General features: G+C 40.1%; 1 protein-coding gene across 1 annotated transcript; it reads right to left on the minus strand.

The window, feature by feature from the left end:
• Positions 1 to 979: 979 nt before the first annotated feature.
• LOC104914188 (PR domain zinc finger protein 2) lies at positions 980 to 13,487 on the minus strand. Its single transcript, XM_019622581.2, is given in 6 exon segments — positions 980 to 2,304; positions 4,218 to 4,977; positions 4,980 to 7,994; positions 7,997 to 8,581; positions 9,959 to 10,064; positions 13,423 to 13,487. Coding segments are annotated over 6 exon segments (4,482 nt in total). The 5' UTR covers positions 13,426 to 13,487; the 3' UTR covers positions 980 to 2,291.
• Positions 13,488 to 20,770: the final 7,283 nt, after the last annotated feature.

Genomic DNA, 20,770 nt, shown 5'->3' on the forward strand with positions numbered 1-20,770 from the left:
AACCACAGAGCAGCTGTGCTGCAAAAACACTCAATGAATAATGTTGAACTTCTGCATCGCTTCACCAGAGTTTTCCCTAACGATTAAAATTCAGGGAAAACCTCATTAGAGAGAGGATAACATCTTCACAGAATGACTTATAAGACAATCCAACAAGCTGTTTCAGAGGTGAAACAGAACTGTTAATGAGAATAAACAACTACGTAAGATATGAACTTACTACTGGAAAGAACTGGGCTCATGTAACAGAGCAAAGTTGCAGCAATGTGACTTCACTCCATCCAGCTCCACACTAACATGGCCAAGGATCCTTCTGGCCCCACTGCTGGAGGACGACACAAGCTGTAATTCCTCTTGGTGTTGGAATGCGACTCTCTAAAATCCCCCGAGCCAGAACTGATTTTGAACTAAGTTAGATCACAACTATTAAGCACAGAGAACAGAAAAAGTTATCAAATGGTGCTTGCAGTGTTAATTAAACTTTTAAATTAACTAGATCCACAGGAAAGGACATCAAGGACTAACTCAGAAGTGTTAGATTTGTATAAATTTGTTTCGGTGTAGAAAGCCCGAGGATGCAAGCATACTTAATTCCTTCTAGATGTACACTGCTCCATTTTGCCTGGTACATCTGGTTTCCATATAAGAAGCAAGTTTTCCCACAGAGTTTTTAAAAAGCTCGCTTTATTGGTTACAGTTATATAAAACGTGTCATAGTAGTTCCATCTAGCTGGTCATTAAGTGCTTGCAACACAACAGATATCCTTGAACACATCTGCAAGTTAGAGGATGTACTGCATGCTGGAGGAGAAACATCCCTCCTGTTGCTTACCTGCACTTACAGGCTCTTCACCAAGGCTACAATGTTCAAAAGCAATGAGGACCCACTTGTTGTCAAATTGCAATTTTTAATGTTTTCATTAGAATACTCTTTGTATCACTCTCCAAAAAGGAAAAAGAAAAAAAAAAAGAAACAATATAACTAATAGCAAACTTTTAATACAGGAACACGCTCCAAGATTAACAGCCCAAGATGAAAACAGAATGAAAATTAATGTAAAATGTAAATCACATATAGTACAATTGAAGTGTCCAAAACAATTTAAATAATTTTAAATATTTTATTTTTTTATACTTGCTACAAATGCTTTATACATTATTTCAACATAAAGTCCCCATAACAGAAATGTAACAAAATGGGAATGATAGTGAAAGTGAAAGTTAAAGTGGCACAAATTCACCAAACAAGTATTAAACTACAAATTTTAAGAGGTAGATTACTTTTTAAGTCAAGAACAAAAAATAAAAGGGGTGGCTGTATAATGAAACTAGTCACTTCCCATCGACTCAGTCATTAATCTTGAAAGCTATATAAACGTGAGAAATGGTATTTCCATAAAAAGCTGTGTAAGAACAATAGACCAACTGTTGTTTTAAGTTATTAGATAGAGGTGTAGGACCTTTTAGAGTAATTATATATTTCATTTTCAAAATATACAGGTATGTAGCCCTGGTCTAGCCTTTTTATCAATAAAAAGATACACATTATATATAGTATTTAGAAATTGGTATTGGTATTTCACTGCTATATAAAGTTTCATTTGCATGTATAAATAAGAATTTGGAAAACTCACAGAGAACTCACTCAGGCTTTTTTTCCCATTATATGATGGCCATCCGAAAGATGTAGAGAATGGAGAGGAGGTGGGAAAAGGAGATTCTGTCCTACCAGGTCCCTCTGTACTGATTCATTTAGAAGGAAGGTTTTGACAGTTACTAAATGACAAGAAGAGTGCAGCAGTAACTGTTGTCCTTGAACCTACCAAACTGCTGGTAGAACAGGGGATCTCTGCTTCACCAAACTTAGAACTGAACCGTCTCTTAAGTCATCCACGAAGGCATGGATAAAACCAGGATCTCAGCATTCAAAGGCCAAAGATTTGGTTTAGTTTACTCCCACTTTCTTTCAATGCTTTTGTGTGTGGTTTTTCTTTTGTTTGGGGTACTGCTGTGTGTTTTCTGCTCTTGTTTTTGGTTCCGTTTGGCTTTTAACAGCACCCTTCTCTTATCTGACTCACCATGAAGCCCAGCACGCATGTCAGGCACAAAGCCCTGCCTCTACCACTGAGTGTTAGCAAGCAGCCTGCAGGCCATGTTACGATTGTGAGTCAGCTTCAGCTGGTTTCACAAGCTTGGTGGACTTCACATCCATTCTCGTAGTGCTTATCCTAAGTTGAGCATGCACCAGCTCTACCATGTCATTAAGAGATTTTGTTTTGTTTTGCTTTGTTTTACTGGATATTCCTAGAAAATAAAAACAAAAACAAAAATACTGAAGATAAATGTCAAAACAACTTATTCGCAAATGGAGTATGTTTACACAGAAAAACTGAAGGGTGAAAAGCAGATTTGGAGACGACTACTGCATTACATGGCAGTCTTGAATGGTATTAGGAATTGAGGTTTCCTGGGGGAGAAAAAAATGTCTACATGCAGTAGGACTGAAGGTTATGCAGATGTTAAACAGTGTACGAAAGCAAAAAAACCAAAACACTTCTCCATATTTGATAGATAAAAACAAAGGTGATGTGGTGATGAGAGAATCTGGATTTATGAACAATAGTTCAGAAACAAAAGCAAGAATTCTTCTAGCAGAACTATTCATTAAACCATTAAAGACTGCAAGGTGCCAAAGTAAACGAATGGTATTTGAGATAGTCAAGGAAACCTTGCCCCTCAGTAGGTCGTTATTTACCCTGAATGCTACTAAACAACTTCTATATGCAGAGATTTCCAAGCACTTGCTTATTTTGCTTCAAGGTGAAGTGATTAGCTTGGGTGGAAAGGTGTGTCATTCCAGCTTTGAATTCTACTGATCTGTCCTGGCATCGTGTGAAAGTTCCACAGAAAGCACTAAGAGAGCAGTTGATCACAGAATTAAGCAACGTGAAGATCATTATGTCCAAGAGAGGAGGCCTGGTTGACAGTTTTTGTACTTTAAAGGCATATTCAACACCATTATATTCTCCAAATTGCAGGAGTATATATATATATTTTTTTCCTTCAACAGGTCCTAACTTGGACTGTTTAATTTCCCTTCCAGCTCTCTGAAATTATTCTGTTGTGTCCAAGCTTTACTTTATAGGAAGTATTTTCTCAAAACTATCCCACGACAGGTCTTCACCGTCAGACATACAAGCTGCAAACAGTTGGCTTTTGTCACCTCCTGACAATTCTGCTTGTGGGCACTTGTGAAAGAGGCTGGGCCCTCTCCACTACCAACCGCTTTGGTTAAATAATCCTACCTTCAGCCACAAACCTGGCTGTAATCAGCAAAGCAAAAAGCAAACAACCAGCACTGAGTTTTGTGAAAGTCACCCAGCAGATCAGACACCTGTTACAAGAACAGCAGGGCAGAAGGCTGCTAACAGAAATGTTGAAGGCTGCAAAAGAGACTGCTGACTTGAAAGATTACATGAAGACTTTAAACGGGACTCAGGCACATAGAGTATGATTTTATTTTATTTGTTACCCTTTCTTGTGATTAAAATGCTTCATCTGAAAATGAAATAGAACTTTAGTAATAATTTTTTTTTTCTTAACCTGAAACATAAGAGCATGATACTTTTAACAAAAATTTACACATTCATGTCACTTTTCTTACACATCTATTTCCCTTATATTAAGTAGTTAGAGATCTGACTCAATTAGGATGCACATACAGTTGTTGAAGTATGCTTTCTTTTTTTTTTAATACGATATGCAGAGAATATATTTTTTTTTATTTAAAAAACCCAACATTTCCAATTGTTTGAATAGGAGGGTAAAAACGCAGTCGTGACTTTTTGCTTAACAAACCACCATCACCTAAACCTAGAACCATTCCAGGCCACCGTGTGCTGGATAGCAGATACACGTCACCAGGAACATGAAGTTTAACGACTTAGGTTTATTTGCACTCAAGTGCTGACATTTTTCCCAGCATTTTCAAATCCATTTATAATTAAGGACATTCTCTATACAAATGATGTATATATGACAATGTGACAAAATGCATCAAATATGTACATCATACGTGACTGAGCTGCTAACCACGTTTTAGGAAACGCAATCTTCTTCTGATTTAAATATGACAAATTCAAAAAAAGACCAAGAAAATTGGCAAAACAGCAAGCAACGTGTTCCTGTTTTGTCTGAAGTTCAAATTAAAAGCTTACCTGAAATCTTTTAATTCTTGCTTTGTACTGCTTTCATCTTTTTTGTTTTCTGCTGCCTCGGCATTTGCTGCCTGCTGTAAGCTTCGTGTAATAGGTCCTCCAATCCTCTCTCTAGATTTTACAGTGAATCTGTCTGCTTTTTCTTTACTTGCCACAGCAGACCTACTTGGCAAAACAGCCTTATTACTCCTTTGTATTCTGACGTGCAATTTCCGGGTGGCTTTGCTTGAGATGCCAGAGGAAGTGTTCCTACCTACCACCTTAGTTTTTTTCCCATCAACGTGAGTCATTTTGGACACTCTCACAGGACTAGAGTTCCTCAGTGACGAAGACGGATTTGGCTTTTTCGATCGAATGGGAGGTACAAATTTAATGTTTTGTTTTGATTTGAAGGATGCAGAGGGCAGCTGGATTTGTGCAGGTCCTGAGGTTCGTGCTCTTGTCTTGCCCAAGTGAGGCTGCATGCTCTGCATTTTGATTTCTGCATCTGCTGTTCTTCTGCGCTGGCTGCTGCCTTTTTCGCTGTTTGCAGGTGAAGAACTTGCACCTTTTTTGGATGATTTTTTTTGGTAGGATGGGGAGATGGGTTTTTTGGGACAGCTATACGATGCATGTTTGTTCAAACTTCCAATGTAAGTAAACTCTCTATTACAGTAGGGGCAGATGTGAGGGTCTGACTCAGAAAGGCTATTTTTCAATTCTGCCTTCTGCTGAGCAGATTTCTTCTTTTGCAGGATAGCTTTTTGGACAAGCTGGTTTTCTTTTTCAATGCATTTATTTTTAGTTTATTTGAAGACATTTTGCTAATCTCAACATTGAAATTAAGTCTTTTTGGCTGACCCATCCGTCTGAAGGCATTCTTTCCAGGACCAGTGATGACAACCACGCCGTTCTTAGGCTGCACTGTCTGTTTCAGTGGCACTGGATTTTTTTTGGGCGTGTATCGCTTTTTGTCACTGGCAGATGCACAGGCCAATATGTGTTTGTGTAACTCAGGCATGTTATCCACACTTTTCCCACATTTTGTGCATCGGATGGCAGTAGTGAAAGTCTGTGGAATATTGTGGGTAGTGAAGTTTGTTGCAGTAACGCCAATACCCATAGGATTTCGATGGTGATACTGAAATGGAGGTGGTTTAAAGCTTGGGTAGTGTTGATTGAGGCCCATACGAACATCTGGATCTTTAGATTTTACCCCAGAAGCCATTATTTTTATAGTAGTATAAAGCTCTTCAGAAGAATCATTTAGATCTTCATCTTCTTCCTCCTCTTTAGAAAGTTCTAAAGAGTCTTCTGACAGGCTCTGCATGTGCTCTATGTTGGCCTTACTGGGGTCAGTAAAGTTCTGGGGTCTCAAAGTCCCGCTTTCGAACTCATGATGTGTGCACACTTTGTCTGGATGGAGATCTCGCTGATGCTGTTGCAAATTGCACAAAAAAGCAAATTCCTTTTTACAGACTGAGCAAGCAAAGATATTTCCTACTCCGTGAAGCAGAAAGCGATGTTCTGACAAGCCTGTTTTATCCCTAAAAAGCTGTACACAGAATTCACATTTGAAGGGCCATTCTTCAGCATGGACGGATAAATGCTTAGTTAGGTCCTTAATAGAAAGAAAAGGTGATTCACAGACATTGCACACAAAGCTTTTATTGAATGTTTCCTGCACTACTCCCGATTCACTTGCAGCACGAGGATCTTCTCTGGCCTTCTGCTCATTTTCAGTTTCCTCCTGTTTTATCATTGGAAGAGTATTTTCAAGGTTATCAGCAGAAGAAATAACGGAAGAAACCACCGAAAGGGGAGGAGGAGATGGAGATGAGGAGGAGGAGGAGGAAGAGAAGGAGGAGGATGAGGAAGACGAAGAAGAGGAAGAAGAGAGAGTGGGAGGACCAGGTGAAGCAGCAGAGATGAGCGGTTCAACGGAAGGAACGGGAGATGGAGAAGGAGAAACTGTAGGTGAAAGAACTGGTAGTGGAGACTGGGTAGTAGTGTTTGAAAGTGGCGATGGACAAGAGGAAGTGTTAGTGGCACTAGCAGAGACATCTGGAGTTGATAAAGGCATTGTTGGAAGAAGGGGAGGAGGTGATGTAGCAACTGTTAGCACAGGCGGGCAGGGTGGTGGGGAAGGAGGATTAGTTGGTGTTAACAAAGGAGGCAGCTGACACATGGAAGGTACGACAGATGCATGTGGCACAAGGGAAACAGAGGAACTTAGGGGCTGAGTGTCAACGGAAGACGATGCAGACAGACTGGGGTCTGTGTCTGGTTCTGCCTGAGATTCCAGGGATTTGCTTGGGCTCGGGCTTCTGTTCACACTGGGTGTGCTGTCTGTGGCTGCATCCATTCCATTATACTCGTTCAGCAGAACCTTCTGTAACATGCAAGTGGTCGGTTTCTTCTTTTTTACACCACTGCAGGTTGGTTGAATGGAATTTTCTTTGTATTCCCGAATTTCGGCATCACAAGGCTTCTTGTGCACACTTAAATCTAATACAGATTCCCAAGGAACCTGATGCTTATTTTTGATATCAGACCTTTGTTTTACACCGCTAGACAAATCCAGGGGCTGCTGGTTGCATACATTGCCAAAGGTTGGAGCCACTGTCCAGTCTTTTGATGTTTTGAAGTCTTCGAAGCAAAGAGGGCTCACAGTCTCCCTCTCCTCTCTTCCAGTTAGGCTCCAAGCAGGAGAGTTGCTGTGGCTTTCTAACTTTGGCATTTTTGAACTCCGAAGATTATCATTCCACACAGTTTTTCCCTCACCTGATTTGACAAAATCTCGAAGTACTGGACTGTGCTGTGGAGAACTGGGAGGAGAGCTGGTCCTTCTTTTAAATCTACTGGACGCTGGAGGCAAAATAGATGATGATGCAACAGAAGGTCCCAGTTTAGGGATTTCACTTGATGGAGTTATCTTCTTACTGTCCTGCGTCTGAAGAAGCTGTTTTAGTTTTGATGACAAATAAACGCTTTTGTCTTTATGGAAAGGTAAGCTCTCTGTTGAAATGCTAAGTGGAAGATTTAAAGAACTAGTAGGAGTTATAGGTTCTGGTTCTATTTCAGTTTTTATTTTTGGTACAAGAGGAGGGCTGGCAGTTCTCCTCTTTTTGGATTCATTGCTCCCGCTGCCAGAAGGCTCCTTAGGAGGTTCATTCACCTGTGTTTGTGTAATCTTTATATTTGAGGAAATTTCCACTGTGACTGGACTGATGATACAATTTAGTCCATACAAGTCTGCAGAGTTGGACTCCATCTGAATCACATCGCAATTACTAGTGCTGCTGTTGGACTGAATTTTACCATCAATGTAATAATTTAAGTTTTCAGAAATATTGCTGGAAATATCCATAATGTAGACATCATCTATTTCACCTTCCTCTTCTATTTCAGTACTTGCTATATATACACTCTGCACTGGTGGGGCCTGCTCAGTTTGAAGTGGTGGCTCTTCATGAAAGTATCCTTTTCTCCTGACACCTTTGGGAATAAGATGACGCTCGTGAACCCTGCGCTGATGTCTCCGCATGTTGGTGTGAGTTCCAAAAACCTTTTTGCAGTATTTGCATGGATGCAATTCTTTGGGCTCCTTATTTTCCTCAGCGAAAGCAGAGTGGGACATTTCCTGGGAGACTTTCTCAGAATCCAAGACAACGGAGTCTTGTACAAGATTGGAAACGTTCAAGTCATCTTTAAGACCATCACTCACAATTACTTGGTTATCAGCGACATTATCCAAGTGCTGTGATGATGTTAGTGTTAAGAATGGTTCCTTTTTGGCCCTGCCTCATGGCGCCGTTCATGCCTTCGTCTGTTAATTTGAGTACCAAAGGCTTTCCCACAGTATCGACATTTGAAAGCGTGGTTAACAGTAGATATATGAATGTGCATGTGGCGTTCAAGTCCTTGCTTTGTTGTAAACTTCCTCTCACAATGTTGACAAGGAAACATGAATGTTTCCTGAACATCACCATTTGATTCACCTCTTGCTTTTGGAATTTTCACCACAAGTTTCTTTGGAGAGCTTTCTGGAGATTCCTCTGACGTGCTCTTTTGCTCTTCCATAGAGTCTAACTTTTCTTCACATATCAAAGGCATTTCAGCATTTTCTTTAGGCATATTGGTATCTTCCATCTCCTCTTCTTCCTCTTCTTCATCCTCTTCTTCTTCATCCTCATCTAAATCATCTGATGCACAGTTTATTGCTTCTTCTTGTTTCTCTTCGGTCACTATTTGCAGTTCACTGGCAGGACTGGGAATCATCAGCTTTGGAAGCACATCTTGATTAACCATCTCCTGAATCACAGCTGTTTGTTCCAGGGACAGTACAGCAGAAACAGAAGGCTTTTCATCTTCTTCTTTATGACCTGATATATGAAGTAGGAAAAGCATGAAACATTTTGACCAAACGCCCTGGAGTACATTGCACCGTTCTTCTACCTTTTACACAGGATAAGTCAATACTCCACAACCCCCACAACACTTCTCCTTCTCACCACTCTGATTCTGTAACAAACAAAACCATTCTCAGGAATTTCCTTTCTGAAACTTCAGGAAAATGTAAACAACTGCTGATTCTTAACACAGTGAGATCTTAGGATTGAACATCATGGCCAAAGAATATAAAATAGCAGACTTCAGAACATTTAAAGAAACGTCTGAAAAACCTTCATAGGTTTTTCTTTCATTACAAGAGTGTCAGAAAAGTACAGCAGTACATACAGCTGAAGTATTTTGGGCTTGGACCATTTTCCCTAAGTTACTACTAACTTTATGCACAATGCAACAATCTGGACTTATACTGCAATGCATGGCAAGGCAGAACTTAGATCTGGCATGGTGCTTTCCAGTCTGTGAAATTTCTCTATTAGCCATTGCCTGAATAGCTATTTCCTACCCTACAGAATCCACCCGATGCATCTCATTTATCAGTGTAAACTGATTGTTTATTCACACCTCTGTGTGCCAATTTTATTTATCTGTTGTCAGATATATCCACTTCTGAAGAAAATATTTCTTTTCCAACTCACACAGAGTTTCTGAAGTGGCCTTGAGTATGGAGCAGGAAGTCCATCTCCCTTCCCTAGCTAGAGCATTAGACATCAGCAATAAAACATGCACGCAGTGTGCAAGCAGAAGAGACAAGAGAGTGAAGAAATGGGTCCAAAAAGTTAAATAAGTTTGGAAAAAATATATCTATCAGTACCTGCACAGAGCCTTAACCATTACCAGTTACACCCACAGCAAAGGCAAGTTTTCCATGATTGTAAAACAAAAAAACCCCACGCATTTAAAACACATTTAAGTCATTTTTACATACATAATATGTAAAAAGCGTAATTTTATACATAATCTTTTCAGATCACCTTCAGGACAAACAGTATGCTTAGCTATTCTATGCATTATTACTATATTTTTCCCTTGTAACACTGATCTTTCTCATACAGTCATTATTACAGCTATTTAACTAAGGCCTAAAGATATTTTTGAATAAGGACTTCTCTGTTCAAAGGGGTCTGGGCACAGAAATTTTACAGTACGCTGTTTCTTCCAATTGCAGAGTTGCCTTATTGACAAAGTTCTGACATCCAAATTGACAGACAATCAAACTGTTTGGGTAAACATAGACATGTTCACTTTACTGCTTTAGGATAACACATTAGCTTATTAAACATGATAAAACTTGTCCTTTGATTTAAAAAGATAATGGGAAAGAAAACAATTAGATACTTGAGAACTCTCACCCTCTTTAGAATCCCTCATATCTGCCGAAGAATCCAAATCAGTCTTTTCTGCTTTGTGTCTGTTGCCTTCCTCCCCTTGTTTTACTTTCCTGAGTCTTTTTCTTTCCTGAAAGAAAATAAAATAACAAATAAAAATAAAAAATAAAAAAATGCATTACTCCTGTTGAGCAATTTTATTTTTCATATCTGAGTGGCAAATTAAAACACCCAGCCTTGGAGTACATCATACTTCTGTAGAAACTCTTTTTTCTTGAGGAACTCAAATGACATCTGCAAGGAAGGAGAACATTCAGAAAACAAACTGACCACATGGCAAAAACTGCTAAGGCCAAGTACAGAACAAAAGAAGCAAGAAAAGATGGCCTAGAAGAAATTACACATCTGCACGTTTAATTTTGATGTCTAATCTGTGACTATATATTGATAAGGTAGTAAGTCTCTAGGGCCTGAAAAAAATTAATCCTGAGTCTCTAAAAACCCAATACTCCAAAATATCTTACAAAACAAGCACAGACTACAAAGGAAATCTATTGTGACAGTTAAGCAGCTCAAGTCGTAGTTATTAATTACCTTCAATCAGTGAGATTACTGTATTTCATACAAGTGTATGGAAATTGCATTATTATTCTTTAGTGTTAATTGGAAGGCTGTACCAAGTAGAAGCTCACAGAGGCTTCTAAACCTGTGCAAACATTTGAATTATGACATGGAGAAGAGTTATAATCAAAGAAATGAAGTATAAACATGATGTTGGCCAACACAGCAAAGGCAGTAAACAAATGAGATGGAACTGGATAATAGCAAACTGTAAGGGTGCATCACCACCACTGACACAAGCAGGCTTGCTGACACTCTCAGATAGCAGAATTGGGAACTGTGTTAGAGTTGCATGAGATAATGAACACAATGAAGATAAGAGTAAAATGGCATAATGCAAAGACCCAATCTGTGATGCAACATGCAAAGACGTTCAGAACTTCACCCAGATATGTGCTACAAAGTTATAACACTATCTTTTTGATCCCGCTCTTAAAAGATTCTGTTCTGCAATCTTTGGAACTGATGGCAAGGACTGGAAGAACAAACGAAACCAAAATCCTCTAACTCAAGTCATCGCAAGGAACTTCCACCTGTAAGCATGTGGTGAAAGCACCACTCTCGTCTGAAACTTCACACTTCCACACACCCACCTCTTAGGAACAAGAATTCTGCAGAAGCAGCCATCCAAATGTCTCCGTTGCTCCCTCTAACACAAGAATACCACGCTAACGCAGTGACCCTTCTTCTCAAGTCAGAAGTGTGAATTACAGCCAGAAATTCATCTCTTATTTAGAAGCACGTTATTCCAATTGATAATCCTGTCGACAAGTTCCTCCTTTTTTTCTTGAAATACTTTTCACATTGTAGGCCAGAAGTCTGAAATGCCTTTAAAAAAAAATTCCTCTCTATTCCAACCCAAATTTTCAAAGTATGCACACCCTCCTATGGAACTGAGACAGGTCAGCTTTAAAAGGAAATACTTGTTTTTATTTGAACATTCTACATCATCCAAATAATTACCTTCATTTCCTCCCAAGGAGCTCAAGTTTCACAGGCGCTCCCCAAATTCCACAGGGCTTTTCAGATTCATGTGTGTAATTATCCTTTTTTTCCATCTCCCTTTTACCAATTTAAGAGTTTTCAGTCTCAGAAACTGATAGTACAATCATCCAGAACACATTTTGGTCACCTTTGGAAAATATGCATGCACTCTTCCTAGGCAGTTCTAGCAATTATCCCATAATATCCTCAAATATTCTATCAGTTCATATTAAACCTTTCCAAAGGGAGCAAACTCTGATTTACTTGACAAGGCAATACAAGGCTCCAACACCAAACAGTTTCGAGCTGTCAGCAGTTCACACAGGCACGAGCAGTTTAAGCCCAACTGTATCTGATTTGGTCCAATCTGACCACAATTTGATGCTAAGGACACCTCAGCTATTTGTAACTTCAACATGTAGTACCAAGATCTGAGCAAGAAATTCAAATAGTTCACCAGAAGTATCTACCAAGCTGCCCAAAAACTGCACTTGATCTGTACAGTAACAGAAACAACAAACATTCTACTTCTAGGTAAAAGCCTAAGTATTCAATTGCAGTATAATCCTAAGGAATCAACACTGCATCACCATGTTAAGAGCCACATAACAAAAACACGTATTCAGCTATTCAAACTCCCTAAGAGCTACTGTCTTCCTGCAGAGCATTTATCATTTCAAGAATAATATCTGTATCTTGACTCAACCAACAAAGGCCTGGATGCACCTCTCACCTTTGCCAAGCTACAGGCAGCTCCACAAGATGGTTCAGCTGGGGATGGTATGGCAGATGAAATCACTGGCAACTCCACAGTCTGATTCTACAGCAGCCTCAATTTTCAGCATGGTGACAGGTTAATGTCAAAGCCTGCAAACCAAGAGCCAGCTCTTTCTCACAGCAAGATGAAAGTGTGCTCTTCAAAATGCAGGACACACAGAAGCAACAACAACAAAAATCACTCTCAAGTACCAAAGCAAACAGGTTTTCCAAAGTGTTCTCCATTTATAGAATGCAAATTTACAGCACTTTGAGTTATAATCTGGGAAGTCATCAGAATATCAGGATTTTTAACCAAAATGGAGTTATTTAGGTAGCATTCTTTCTTATCCTATTGATGGGAAAAAGGCCATTTGCAAGATACCTTGGCACACTCCTGAAAAGGAAAAAATAAAAAAGTAACCTACTTACTGATACTGGCAGAAATATTTTAAGCTATTGGCCTTTAAGTCCAAATGCATTTGAAGAGAAGTTTCATTTGGCATCTGTTCACCTTTATAGTGAGCAAAATGCCTGCATACATTTATCAGATGTGCCAGTTCAGTTGCTGACACATCAGCCAGGGATACCATGCAGTTTCTGTTGTTTTCCTGTTATCAGTTTTAGCCTGTTGGCTGCAGTTTGCAGATTTCTCTATAAAGATCACAGGAGTGTCCTATACTCAAGCACAGCAGGGACTGTCCAAGATGGATCCACCCTATGATCCTAACCATATTCAACAGCAGATGTCCAGGAAGAGAACTGAAGAAAAGTATATCCTCGTGGTATGCCTTCTTAGCTTTCAAACTCACCAGAGCTCAGGATCTTCTGAAGATACCCAGTGGCTTGCTTTTGATAGACTTTCCATCATGAGAGTTCCCAAAGTGCTTTTTAAATTCACATAACCATGAAAGATCGACATACTTTCTCCCTGCATAATTCCAATGAAAACCTCTACCTGCAATTCTGATATCAAAGTATCAATAAGGAATTAACCAAAGGTCTGTCCCACAATTTTCTTGCAGTTTAAGACGTCAAGGACTGACAGAAGCCTGCAGGAGGGAAAACAGCTCCTCACAGTACAGAACCTGGTGGAAGCCTGAGTATAAGTACACACGTGCACTTACCATCAGGTTCCTGAAGGGTCCTACATGGCTGCTACGGCCAGCTGGATCCTCCACTTGGTCTAAACAAGAAAGATACAGGAATGAAACACAGGGAAAGTGAAATGGAAACAATGACAAAAGAATAAATGAAGGGCAGAACTTAATATATGTGCATGGGCATTTCAGGAATTGCAGAAGAAAGATGCAAAGGAAACTGAATGAAAGAAAGAGACAGAAAAACAGCTACCTGCCCACAGCAACAAAGGTCGAGAGAGGAACGCAGGAACATCTGCCTTGCCACTTAGAGGAAAGGGAAGAAGGAACCATATTTACAAGCTATTTATGCATGCTGTAGGCAGGTCAGCAAGAGCATGACCTGCCTTTACCACTTGCAGTATCCACACAGCATTCAGCACAAGCACTGCAACAGATCTCACACTACTGTCAACGGCCAGAAAACTGGTCAATATCAATCCTGCAGTGCTGCTTAGTTCAGAGGAGTTCAGGTGACAAACAATAACTACCTTTATTTGCCTGTACTTAATTCTATTGACAGACCAAGACATCCCCAACCAATCCGCAGGCCTGCACTCCAATCACTGCTGTTATCCAAAATACTAACGGGACTCCACAACAACTGGGTAATTCCTAGTGAGATGTTCAGTGTGCTCAGATGCCAGGAGGGAAGAAGTTAAATACAGTCTTGCTTGGAGTCAAATCCTATAATTAAGTATTGCAAAACTGTACAAGATGCTATTATCTTTAATGAGCTTTAAGTGCTGCACCAAACACACTCACAGCTCCCACCATAAAGCAGGAAGGGGAATCTCCCATCTGATCTCTCAAGCACTGTTTTGATGCCTTGCAACAGACTGCCATGTTACACCACCAGTGAGAACCACATGGTTTCATGATGTGAACTGCAGGCTAACAGCATAGACTTGTTGCTCAAATCCCTTTTGGACTGGTTCAGATTTTTTTCTCCTTTTTTAAATACCAATATTTTGGTGTTGAAGAGAATTAAAGAAAGATTAAGAGCATATTCAAGCTAAACAATCCTTACAGAAAATTCGGCAAAAGCCACAACTCTGCAACCATTTCCACATTGCTCAGGTTGAGTTTTCATTTGAGAAATAGTTTGTTGTGCATCAGAATTCCTCTAATCCCATATCCAGCATACTAATGGATATGCCATGTTTTTCATGTCAATTACTTAAGTTTGTAGGTGCATGTGAAAAACTGACTGGTTGCTCTGAGAGATGAGCTAGAAAAAAGGAATGCCTTCTACACATGCAAAAAGTCATTGAAAATAACAGCAAAAACTGCTCTAAAACTGAAGAAGCACAAAGAAAACCACATTCAATGATGTCACACAGACTATTGAGAACTCGTCCAACAATGCATGCCACGGTGTTTAAAATTAAGGACCATGCCTATTTAATATACATAATTGATTAAACAGAAAATGACCTAAGCAGGAAAAGAATGAAAAGAGTGTTTTGCTGTTAACACTTAAGTGTCTCGATTCTGTTTTTAGACCTTGTGTCTGACCACCTGCCATTACCCAGGTTGGAAGGCACCCATCTTCTAATTCAAAGACACAAACCACATCTGCCAGCACTGACTTCCATTATCAATACCAAACCCTTCTCAAACTGAATGTTAAAAAGACACTGAGAGGATGCAAGAGCAGCACATCTCTGTGCAGCCCTAAGGGTGAGATCCAAGACATGAACGGCACAGCTCGATTTCTGGAACACAAACATCTAATTAAAGCGGATGTCAATTAAAATCTCAATGGCTACATACTGTCATTAAAGTCTTATTTCAACAGTGCTGGCGAGTACATATGAAAACATGCGGAGAAAAGGCAACAACATCCTGACGTCGAGATGACCCTGTTTGCCATCTATTATTACAAATAATTAATGGAGTACTTTTCTTGCTGCAGCATTATGAAGTTATCTGATAACAGTCCACGTCAATTTTAGTGTATAGAAACTATTGCCATTAAGTGCACTGGAATTTTAACTCCCGAGGATCATGAGAACAACTCAGAGCTACACCAGATCTCAGTTCTGTGCTGTCAATCTGTCCAAGCCTAACTTACCAGTAATGGCCACAGCTCAGCTGCCTCTCAAAACATAAAGTCTCTGAGACAAACTGCATGTTTTACCCCATTGTTTTAGCACATTTCTGTTCTAATTTGCAATTCAATGACCAGGACAACTGCCTTGTTTAAGGACCATCGACAGCACAGAGAAATACATCCTCAACATTGAAAATAAAAGCAAATTCAGGGACTAAAGGATCTCCCACCACACCCTGCACCTCCCCTTCCCTAAAATATACATTCAAGCTTACACAGCAGAAGCAGAAGGAGGAAGGACAGCATAAGCACTGAAGACAAACTTCACAGTGACTGCTAGGACCAAACTGCCTCATTAAAGAAGAAAAACAACCATCTCTATCATTAGGAAAACAATTCTGTACTGTTATAGAAACAGATTGCCACACAGAAACCATCACTTCACATACGCACAAAAAAGCTTTTTAATCACAATCCAATGAGATTATAAATGTTACCCCCAAGTCTCACCTTAGGAAGACATTTCAGTTCACCTCCAGGCAGGTGCTCACACACATAACCGTATTTCTTTGTTAAAATGTACTTCTACCAAGAACTAAACATCCACTTTGCAGGAAAGAAATGCAGCAATGCATTTACAGAGACTGTTAACGTGACATTTGCATAACAGATGAACTTGTTGCCATGGAAAGTATAAGAAAATTCTGAGCTGGGGCTATTTAAAACATCAATTTCTGAGAATGTTTGGCAAAGCCTTTCTGATAGTGCTGGAGATCAAATCACTGGATCTCACCACGATCATCTTTAATTCTTTTTCACCCAGAGGGTGGTGAGGCACTGGAACAGGTTGCCCAAGGAGGCTGTGGATGCCCCATCCCTGCAGGCATTCAAGGCCAGGCTGGATGTGGCTCTGGGCAGCCTGGGCTGCTGGTTGGTGACCTGCACACAGCAGGGGGTTGGAACTGGATGAGCACTGTGGGCCTTTTCAACCCAGGGCATTCTATGGTTCTATGAATTATAAAAGCATCAGTGTAAGATATGTCAGCACAGTAGGGCAGACCCAGAACAGCACAGCTGAAGCTATTCACAAAATTGATTAATACATTTAGGCTTGAAAAGTCCTACCAGGAGGAAGCACATCTTAAACATGCTATTATAGCAGTCCACAACAATTGAAATAGGAATTGCTCTGGTCTTCCTCACATGTATGAACTGAATTAATCCTAGAATCATTTCAGTTGGAAGGGACTTTCAAAGACCATCGGGTCCAACCCCTGCACTGAGCAGGGACACCCACAGCTCCATCAGTGCTCAGAGCCCCATTCCCTGACCTTGGCTGTCTGCCATCTACATTCACAGCACCACATTTGAATCCTTAACATGCTACACCTTCACTGACTAACCTGAGCAGAAATCATAGGAAGTCTTAAGCTTACAGACTTACTCATCCGCAATGACTTAAATAGCACAGAATGTCATCTGACAACTACAGAGCAGCACAAACAAACATCCACAGCCTTTAATTCTACACAAGTTTAACCCACACAAGAGCCGTACTGAAACAATTAAGTGTAAATGATTAAACATGCACATTTTCAAATGTTATTTCTGCCTCAATGCCAACACTTCTAAAGCTAAAACAGCAGATAGAGCACACAAATACGCAGCATTGGATGTCCTATGGAATTTCTCCATCGCTCACCAAGTTGTGCACGTCTAACTCCCACCCTGTCCAGGAACACAACCTCCCCCCAGTCCCTACAACATTGCTGGCAAGTTACTTTACATGGCTACCACTGACACAGAGAAGAAAACTCATCTTATTTTCTGTAGTTACATTCCATTAGCTTTCATTTAAGTAAGTATTAAGGCAAAAATAAGCAATAAGTGACAGCTGGCATACAAAATGCTTCACAGATCTTCCAGAAGGGACCCGTGCTCTCTATATTTAGCCAATCCTTAGCAACAGCTCAGGAACAGCATCAAATTTTTGTATTTAAACACAGCAGAATGCTCAAAATGTAGATTTCCACCGTAATGAATGTGAGCTTTAACCTGAGTCAAGAATACGGAGCTCCTAAACTCACTGCAGTGCTCTGTGAAATGTCTGACCTTGAAACAAAGTGTAAAATTATTGAAACAAAGTGTAAAATTAAAGGTCTTGAAATTGCTAAAGAGCCACACTCCATTTTTTATTTACATTTGCTATTATTTATTTTGTTAGTTGGCTTTTTTCTTTTTTTACCAAACTGAATCCCTCTGTTTATTACAACTGTGGTATGTCATTTCTCAGATGCTCATCTCCAAAGCAGTAAAGGTTGCTCAGCCACACAGGCTGCTCCACTTTATAATGTATTCATCCCCTTCTTCAGCAAGTATTTCCAGTCTGCTTTCCTTTATCTTTCTTGTTCTCTGCTCCTTCAATGCAGCCTGCAGAGGTAACCTTGACTTTGGGGGAATTAATGGGGAGCAAAACAAAGCAGCCATTGTCAGTGATGATTTTATATATTTACTGTTAACAGCTGCAATCCAACATATTTACAACCCATGTTGTATTTCAAAAGGGAAATTATTCAGCATGGTGCACACGCTCCCTTCTTGCCCCCTCTCTTACCAGGGCTTTCCAAAGCCATCAGTTCTGGCATGCAATGCAACTCGCCTTAAGCAATCAATGTCTTTGGGCTGTAACAGCTGTAGAAGCTATTCTTTACTGGAAGCACAGCACTGTTAATTCCCATAAGCTTTTTGCTCAGGCACTATGTAAGAACATTACCAGGTAACAGAAATGAAAACAATTCATGTCAAGTGCTCTTCCTTGTAGGAAGGAAATCAACAAAAAAGCCAACTTAAGCAGAGGTGACAAAAACAGAATTACCAGCTATTACAGCAGTTGCAGTTTGTTTCCATTAGCCTCCCTTAAATATATGCTGGCATTTTATGAACTAGGTGCCCAATGTAGGAAGGAACATCTTTAAGTGCTGATAAGCAGCTACAGCTGAGGCACATCTGCAGGCATGAAAACTGCATCTGTTAGATCTGGAAAGTCTCCTTCCAGCTTCAGGCTGACAATCCAAGGACGTATGGCAGATTATCACAGCAGATCCTTCCTAACATATAAAAGCAGATGAAGGAGAAACATCACGTAAAATAATCATTTTAATATGCAGTGCAGTCTCTCAATCTCTTGTATCTGGTATTTGTGAAGGATTTGTTCTTGCTGTGACACCAAGTGCTTCACTCATCTCAGCTGCAGCCTGCTGACATTTTCCTAGAGGAATGCTTTCCAGTCTTCTCTGGGAACTGAAGACACAGTGAGTTATCTTGCCAAAGGAACTCTAGTGCAATGCCCCAGTTGCCCAAGCACTGCATTGCTCAGCTGCAGAGCAGTGTGACAGCACAGCAGCTGGAACTCCAGTTAGCACAGCTGACAAGAGAAATGCGTACGTTTATAGCTCGTCCCAAAGCAGATGACAATGAAGTGGATTCTGTCTAATCTATGAAATCAAGAAAGTTCCATAGGCCCGTAAAGTCACCACAGGCAACTTCCTCCATTTCTCAATTAATATGAAAACAACCCCAGAGTCAGAGGACAAATGCATCTGTCTTCTGCTCAACCAACTGCTACCTTCGAGACTAATCAGTTTCAATGAAACTGGACTTCAAAACATGTACAAGTCTTTCATAGTACAGCATGTCAGCAGAATAAAACCTCAACAAAAAGTAAATTGGGCATTTTGACATTCAGGTGAACAACTTGAGAAAATACAGCACTGGTACATGAGTGGAGAGACTGGAGGCTGACTGGAGGCCAGGGACGTGGTTGAACCAATCATCTGCTCAAAGTCCACTTTGCTTTTGCAATCCTTGCCAAGGGGCTGTAAGACATGAAATGCTGGGCTCTTTGCTCTCCACGTGCAACTCAAAGACACTGCAGGAAGTCAACTTTTCACTCAGCTGGCTGAAGCTCAGTGTGACCAACTGCCTGGATAAAGCCCAAGGTAGCTTTAACATTTGGCACCCATACTGTGCACATTTCCTTTGAAGAACATGACTCTGAGGCGAAGGTGTGGATTTTAAGATTCTGATACAAACTTGCTGCTGAAGAGAGAGCAGTTGTCCTTGCTGTTGAGTTGCTTGATGCTGGAGCTTAGCATCCAGCTAAATGGTTCATTTTACCTGCAGAACTGAGGAAGTTTGCACTGTACTTGGATTTGAACAGCAGCACTGCATGAGAAAACTTACCATAATTTACAGTAATCAAGCCACTTTCAGAAACACTGAGCCTTTCCCATTCAAGAAAAGAATTTCCTTATGGACTGCCAAACAAAACCAGATTGATACTTGAATAGACTCAAGCAAATGAGGAATCTGGCTCTCAACACGAGTTACAGATGTACAGCCAACCACCCATCTCCATGGCATTCTGCAGCAATGAGAATCATGAAGATAGATTTTCAGCTATTATAATACTCTCACTAGAGTAACTTTATGTCAACCCTCACATTAATAACACAGCCTCTTTGAAGCTCTAAAGCATTAATCACAGTCTATCAAAGCTCTTATAGAAACCTGACAGAAAGTGTGACAACAAAATTAACCCTCAACAGCAACCCTGGTAAGCTCCTAAATGCTTCTGAAGGCTTCATGCTAAGCAACAAACACACACTGGTGATACAAATAAACGTTGCACTTGCTTAATCCAGGGAAAGAGTTCATAAAAGGTAGGTAAATATTTGCTAATGAATATCTGATGGTCAAACAACACTTAATTTCTTAGCTACAAGGGCTGAAATGCCATTGAGTCTTATTTCAATAACTGTTAAACCCAAGTGCAATCTTACAGGCCGATATAATGTTACAGTGAGGAACCTGACCCAGCAGCTGTGGGCAGTGAGAACTCTTCACAACAAAGCCTTTCCTGTCACTCTTGGCAAGAATGACAAAATCCATTTGAAGGTTTGACAGATTAAAAAAATTAAGTACCCTCTGGTTTGTCAATAACTGTTGAATGTGCATCTCTTCCCATAAATAGGTTATCAAAACTTGGTACGACATACTTGAAGATATTCTGCAGCACGTTCCTGCTTGTAATTTCATAATAAATAACACCAGACATCTGCAGATGTGCCCTCAGAGCAAGATGTGTCCTCCCATAAATAGTTCAGGTAAAAGAAATGGTCAAGGCAAAGTTATGGTACACTGTAATAAAACTGGCACCAAAGTTCAGTCATTAATGGTGCTGAATCAGTATTAATAGCATTGTAGAAACAGAAGCAGCAG

Source organism: Meleagris gallopavo, chromosome 23, assembly GCF_000146605.3.
Source record: "Meleagris gallopavo isolate NT-WF06-2002-E0010 breed Aviagen turkey brand Nicholas breeding stock chromosome 23, Turkey_5.1, whole genome shotgun sequence".
Lineage (NCBI taxonomy): Eukaryota > Metazoa > Chordata > Aves > Galliformes > Phasianidae > Meleagris > Meleagris gallopavo.